The sequence below is a fragment of the Oratosquilla oratoria genome, chromosome 8, assembly GCF_046742065.1.
Source record: "Oratosquilla oratoria isolate Oo_2021 chromosome 8, ASM4674206v1, whole genome shotgun sequence".
In the NCBI taxonomy this organism is placed as follows: Eukaryota; Metazoa; Arthropoda; class Malacostraca; order Stomatopoda; family Squillidae; genus Oratosquilla; species Oratosquilla oratoria.
This window is the reverse complement of record NC_134784.1, coordinates 62,065,674-62,073,173: the sequence shown is the minus strand read 5'-3', so window position 1 is coordinate 62,073,173 and position 7,500 is coordinate 62,065,674. Positions and strand designations below refer to the sequence as shown.

The 7,500-nt window shown below is 35.9% G+C and overlaps 3 protein-coding genes across 3 annotated transcripts in view; 1 reads left to right on the top strand and 2 right to left on the bottom strand.

The window, feature by feature from the left end:
• The window catches only part of LOC143027781 (corticotropin-releasing factor-binding protein), a 456,393-nt gene that overhangs the window by 376,550 nt on the left and 72,343 nt on the right, over positions 1–7,500 (bottom strand). The window lies entirely within an intron of this gene.
• On the top strand, positions 4,168–7,338 carry LOC143027411 (uncharacterized). The gene is made up of 2 exons (XM_076188697.1): positions 4,168–4,551; positions 7,309–7,338. The coding sequence occupies exons 1-2, from the start codon at positions 4,168–4,170 to the stop codon at positions 7,336–7,338; spliced, it is 414 nt and encodes a 137-aa protein (XP_076044812.1).
• The window catches only part of LOC143027410 (uncharacterized), a 2,549-nt gene continuing 2,410 nt past the window's right edge, over positions 7,362–7,500 (bottom strand). The window contains exon 4 of the mRNA XM_076188696.1: positions 7,362–7,500. This exon is cut by the window's right edge and continues 513 nt beyond it. Within this exon, the coding sequence (XP_076044811.1) occupies positions 7,362–7,500 (139 nt within the window).

The window sequence follows — 7,500 nt, the reverse complement described above, 5'->3', positions numbered from 1 at the left end:
TGTGAAATAAATGTTGCCACAAACCATGATAGCTTTTGTGTGTGTGTGTGTGTGTGTGTGTGTGTGTGTGTGTGTATTCACTTGGTCTTTGGATCAGGTGTTTGACTCGTTATAGAAATCTATTTCACTCATTAGTGTGTGTGTGTGTGTGTGTGTGTGTGTGTGTGTGTGTGTGTGTGTGTGTGTGTGTCAGTGTGTGTCAGTGTGTGTGTGTGTGTGTGTGTGTGTGTGTGTGTGTGTGTGTGTGTGTGTGTGTGTGTGTGTGTGTGTGTGTGTGTGTGCGTATGTGTGTGCGTATGTGTGTGTGTGTGTGATTCATCATGGTCTTATATCACGTGTTGAACTCGTGATCGACAGTTACTAACCTCCCGGATGAGAGCTCAGAGTTCGTATGACCGATCTATGGGTAATACTGTGACCTTACACGCACACACGCACACCCAACTCTCCCACCACGAGTGTTGGAGTAACAACCCGCAGCGAAGCGATACTGTAATTATTTCAGCCATGGGCGGGAGTCGAACCTGGACCGCCATTTCGGCAGGCGAGAACTCTAACCACCGTGCCACATATGTATGTATGTATGCATTTATCAAGAAAACGATACTTTTAGATTTGTTTCACTTACACCGCAATCCATATTTCCTTTTCCATCTAGCGTCGTACCCCTTTCACCTCCATCCCGCTTCTCCATCGCCTCTTTCAGCCTCCACCTCCATTATCCTCCATTTGCTCCATCACTCCACTCGGAAGCACTGCCATACAAATCAGAAAAATGGATCATTTAGTATTTAGTCAACTTTTTTTTCAGATAAGACCTCGGACACTCTTGATAAATTTGGATCCCCGTGAAGAACAGACGGAAAAGTCGAGTAGTGCTGATCGATAATAGCCACTTAACACAATGCAGAAAGAATCGAGCCATGGAAGTCTTCATTCTTGGTGCAAAAATCAAATTCGAAGTATGTAAGTTCCATTTTCGTGACGTGAAAGTAAAGTGGGGATTATGGGTCAGGCCATTTCCTTCAGAGTTTTGTGACGTCATGTCGAGGCTAAGAACACTTTTCTAGAGATGTTGAGAGACTTTATGTTTTTATTAGTTTTATTTTTTCTATCAAATGTGCTCACCTGTGAATGCGACTATTGTGGGTGCAGCCACCCTAATGATGTCAACCAATATTTTTTTAGTTTTTTTTTCTCTTGCCAATGAGGTTCTTTGCGATGAGAGAGAGAGAGAGAGAGAGAGAGAGAGAGAGAGAGAGAGAGAGAGAGAGAGAGAGAGAGAGAGAGAGTGTGTGGGTTAATGCTATTTTCATGTCCACAGATTCTTCTCATGGCCTTCAGAGGCCAAAGTCTATTTTTTCGGTGCCAGATGATTTTATTCACTGTTAGTATCATTTCTCAGATTTTAAGAGGCACATCTATTTAATCGTCGTGTATATGCCTTACTGTGGAGCTCATATTTCTACCTCGTTTCTCGATACCAAAGAGGTTTAAGGATTTAGGCACCTTACTTGATTTGTACAAGTAAATCTATTGAGGATTGAATTCAATTTAGGAAAAGCCTGTGGACTCTACGAGGGGATAAATAGTGTGTCTCTGAGATGCCTCGAGTAGCTTCAGTGGAACGAAGAACCTGGAAGAGAAACTGAAGACTTCGGGAGGTGACCTCGATGCACGTACCAAGACTTCGAGATTTTTTCTTTCGACTTTTTTATTATTCTTTTTTTTTTTTTATTTGTGAGATCCTTCCTTCAACAAGGATTGTTTTCATTCATGATGGATTTTTTTTTTTTTTTTTTTTTTTTTTTTATCCTTTCTTCGTCAGGAGTTTTTAATTTTTTCTCGTGACGGGAGTCCAACAGGGAATTGAGGCCCTATTTTGCTGCTTATTATAACATAACTTCCTACCACATGCCGACAGGTGATTTTATTCAGCCGGTGGAAACCTTCTGAGCACTCAAGGTTATAAATGTGGCGAAATGGTTGAACAAATGTGGCGAAATGGTTGAACAAAATATTCAACCATTTCGCCACATTTTGCTTGGCTATGTCCTAGCTACCTCCAGGAGATTTTATTCATCTTCAGGAAGATCCTCCTCCTTGCTGACTGAGGTCTGGTTTAATGTCACGAACTCCCCCTATCAGGAGACTAGGGTGTCGCCCCTCACAGAAGACTTTGTAGCGTAAGATTTAATGAATCATGCCCTTGGTCCAACTCGCTGGCGTCAGGGTTCGAACTGCAGTCACCTTGACCTCCGCCACAAATAGCGAAGCTCTAACCCAATCATCAAGCAAGCATTCCTCCCCCTTAGTAGCAAAAGTTTTAACTCGTTCTGTTAAGGTCATCTATTCAAATCACCCATAAACAATTAACGTTCTTTATGATATATTATAACCAAAAAAAATTTCGGTCACATAAATCATTGTGTTTATTCCTCCGCTGGTAACTCTCCGATTAAAATTTTACACGTGGCAGAGTTTGCATATATACCGTGACAAACTGCGAGCTGTTATGAAAGTTTATGATAATTCATGCAATATAGAAGGGTCATCCGTAATTATGTTTTCCAAAAAGAGAATAAATTTATATAATAAAGATCATTGTCGTCGACATGCACGTGATTTTTTTAACTTAGATTTGATGATATTTGGTGAATATATTATAATATAACTGCATCATAATATACAAAATAGGAAATACATTACAGTACTCGCACGCACACCCGTTATTAAAAACATTTAGAATAAAATTAAATTCCCATTCATATTCTTCCAAAGAATACAAATAAAAAAGGAGCGAAAAGTGAAGTAGGATATATTGTATATATATAAACAATATTTAAAAAAAATAGTAAATATGACACATTAACAATTCAATGAATTAATGTTATACATAATGGTATATGATGTTATGTTCAGCGTTGTGAATTATATGCGTGCTTGTGTTCAAGTTTATATATATACATATATATATATATATATATATATATATATATGTATATATATATATGTATACATATATATATATATATATATATATATATACTAACCAAATTACCCGCGCGTTGTTGCGAGTTCGTGAATAATCCCTAACCTAACCATACCCACGTAACTTTAACTGTTAACCCTAACCAATTTTGTTTTATTGGAAATGAAATATAGTTATCCAAGTACCAGGAGTGATATGGTATCAGAATATATATGGTTATGGGGGTCTATCTCCAAAAACCTTGAAGAAGTTTGTGAACAAACAAACAAACAAACAGGCAGACAAATGAAAGATAGTTATCCAAGTACCTTGGGTTATAAGGTTATAGAGGTTTATCTGCAAAAACCTAAGAGTTCGTGAATAATCTTTAACCTAACCATTGTAGTGGATTGTTAACACTAAATGGTGGACGGTACTTGGCAGTAAGAGAAGAATTGAAACTTTGGATAATTTTTGACTCGGTTATAGTATTCCCACCCGCAATAGAATTAAATAAAAACAACCAATATTTCAATATTTCGTAAAAATTATACAATCATTTTACTTTTACATGCTTTCTTCTTACAAAGGCTATCATGGTTTGTGTCAACATTAATTTCGCAAATATAAATAATATCTATGGACACATACAATGGTTTGTTTAATCATAAAAATTCTCATGTAACAAAAATGCTACGCGCGTTAAGGGGAGACTACAGTAGTGGCGTGCTACCACACCATACCAACCTAACTTTAACCCTTAACCCCAACCAAAATTATTTTTAGGGAGAAATGAAATATAGTTATCCAAGTACATGGAGTGATAGGGTATCAGAATATATATGGTAATGGGGGTCTATCTCCAAAACCCTAGGAGAAGTTCGTGAACAAACAAAATAACAGACAGACAGAAAAAGGCTACTACTTTATTATAGTATATATATATATATATATATATATATACATGTGTGTGTGTGTGTGTGTGTGTGTGTGTGTGTGTGTGTGTGTGTGTGTGTGTGTGTGTGTGTGTGTGTGTGTGTGTGTGTGTGTGTATGTATGTATGTATATATGTATAAGTATATATGGTGGGGATGTCAGGGGTGAGAATTTGGTTTAAGCGTTTAGCAAGGGAGTAAGTAGGGGGTGGTAATTTGAGAAATAATGGGCCTTAAAGGGTAACTTGTATGTTCAAAAAGATGGGGTTACCTTTAGGGGTTCTCTTTGCCCAGGCTTTCATGGCCCATGTTGAAGAAGAAGCCATAAAAAAAAGCCTCCTTACCAAACCAGTTTTGGATCGTAGGTATGTTGATGACATTTTTGTGTGTGTAGATGACCTACAGTTACTCGAGGAACTCAGATCTAACCTTCAAGTTATATCTGGTTTAAAGTTCACTGTGGAGTTGAATGAGAACAACAGACTCCCTTTCCTCGATGTAATGGTATATGGTTCCTCAGATGCTTTCATTACCTCCATTTACCGTAAGCCCACGAATGCGAGTAAGTGCATGAATGGTGAGGGTGAATGCACACAAGATTACAAGAGAGAGGTAATCAAGGCATACGTGAGGCGGGCAATTAAGGTTTGTTATTCCTGGCATCTGCTTCATGCCGAACTTCAGCACTTACGTCAGATGTTAGTTAACAATGGTTACTCTAACATAGATTTTGATCAAATCACTAAATACTTGCTAGACCGTCGTGCCTCTGAGTACTCCCCGTGTCAGCAAACAAAATCACAATTAACTACCAAAACATTTTTAACAGTTCGCACCGGGAAGACAAAAAATGTATTAAAGACATCGTCTTCAGAAATTGCAAACAGGTGGAAGACAGCCATGTCTTACGAACGGTGATTTTTTATAAGAACCCCCGCACTTGCTCCTTAGTGCTGAAAAATTATTTGTCTGGCAAGTCTGGGGCTCTGTCAAAAACCAACGTGGTGTACAGATTTAACTGTAATTATGAAGACTGCGTGCTCTACAAATGTGCATACATTGGGTTTACGACCTGTAGTCTCAGCCGTCGGCAAACGCTCCATCTCCAATAGGGAGCGATTAAAAATAATTTTCAACACGAGCATCAATCTTCTCTTGATAGAGCAACCATTGTTAACAACACTGAAGTAGTTACACAATGTAATGATGTTAGAGAATTAAGGATGCTAGAGGCTATGTATATCAGGGAATGGGCTCGTAGCATTAATATACAATCCAATATGATAACGGCCATTCCCTTATTCAATAGCTCATCAAGACATGTGAGAACTAATCCCACCAATAGTGGGATTATATCCACCCCTCTTACATTGCCTACTGCCCCGACCCCCCTTTCCCCTTCTTCTCCCCTTTCCCTTCCCTATCCCCCTCCCCCTCCTCTGAGACGATCTGCTAGGGTCAGGTCAACGGCCCATACACTATTGTAAGCCTTTCCATGTATATGAAAAGACGTCGCCTTGTTCTGTCGGTGAAAATGTAGCTGTTCTGTGCCTGTTTAATTGTGTTGTGTTGAATTGTAATTATTTTGAGAATGACTCCTTGAATTCGAAACGCCAAATTGTGTTATTATATTGGATAACTTTGGACAGTTGGTTTCCGATCACCCTCCCAGAGTCAGAAATATAGTGAGGAGAATGAAAATATTAGGAACATATATATATATATAAATATATATATATATATATATATATATATATATATATATATATATATATATATATATATATATACGTGTGTATAAACATATATAGATATAGATGTACATATACATATATATATATATATATATATGTATGTATGTATGTATGTATGTATGTATGTATGTATGTATGTATGTATGTATGTATATGCATACATATCTATATATTATATATACATATATATATAAATATATATATATATATATATATATATATATATATATACATATATAATATCATTTAACGTCACAAACTCCCCCCTATATTAGGAGGCTAGGACGGAGCCCCTTACAAAGGACTTTGTAGGGTGGAATCTAATGAACAATGCCCTTGATTCAACCTCGCCGGTGCCAGGTTTCAAACCGCCATCCCCTCGACCCTCGTCGCAAGTAACAACACCCTAACCCGCTCGGCCAGCGAGCTTCCTGATATATGCATATATATATATATATATATATATATATATATATATATATATATATATGTATGTATAGATAGATAGATAGATAGATGATATAGATATAGATGTATTTGCAGAAACCACTTGGGAAATAAAAGAAATGAATACCGAACGTTTTCGTCTATTCAAGACATCATCAGGGTACAAAGAATACAGAAAATGAAGAAAAAGGTCGTAATATGTACATAGTGGTAAAGGAACTGGGAAAGGTCCAATGTTATCCGATTCCAGAAGAATTATTTACAATCTTTTTAATAATGAAGTTATCTAACTTATGCAAACCTAAGCTTAAATTCATATTATTTTCAAAACTATTTTCAATGTAACATGATTCAATTATGTGTTTTTCTACAATGTTATGACATGTTTTGTCAATCAATAATATTATTGATTGGCAAAACACATACTATAAAATACAGCAAAAACAAAGTACAAGCAGAACAAATTAATTTTCAAGACGTTTCACAGAATTTTCTGCATCTTCATTTCAACTGAGGATGCAGAAAGATCTGCGAAATGTCTTGAAAATTAATTTGTTCTGCTTGTATTTTGTTTTTTTGGTGTATATTTTGTACTTATTTCTTGTATTTGTTTACTGTGTGCTGTACTTTTGTGTTCATTATAACTTTTGTCTTTCCTATGAGGTTTGGTCACTTGATTTACTATCTTTTCCCCTACCAGAAATCTACTTTTCGCAAGCTTGAGAGCTCACGAAAAAGTTAATTAATGATTATTTTGCTGTCGTTTTGAACAGAATATATATATATATATATATATATATATATATATGTGTGTGTGTGTGTGTGTGTATATATATATGTATATATATATATATATATATATATATATATATATATATGTATATAAAGTGGGTGGGAAGAGGAAAGACTGGAGTCTTAATCCGAGTTTTATTCTTAACAAGTTTTGCTAGAAGCTTTTTCAAAAGAATATTGCTACAGGGCTAAAAGTGGCGTATGTGTATGGGGTATACCTTTCCGAGTGTAAAGGAACTTACATGTTAAAATGACAGGAATTATTGAAATGGTAGTGGAAATTAATAATAAATTAATGACAATGTGGCAAGAAAAATTGTATTACTTGAAAAGAAAAGAAATAATAATTGCAAAAGAAAAATATTAAATTAAGAATATTTTTTTTAACTAAAACGAATTATGTGTTAAGGAAAGTGTGAGATTTATTCCGGGGGCCTGATGTATGGTACTGATTTTCACTCATTAAGGGCATAATTGGCTGTGATTTTTGCCCACTTTAGTTTTGTTTGTGTTGTTGTAATTAACTATGTGTAGAAATTCTGTGATTTTTCTTTGTTTTTTGTTTAGTCCTTGGGCCAAAATTGTGGATTTCTCCCAATCT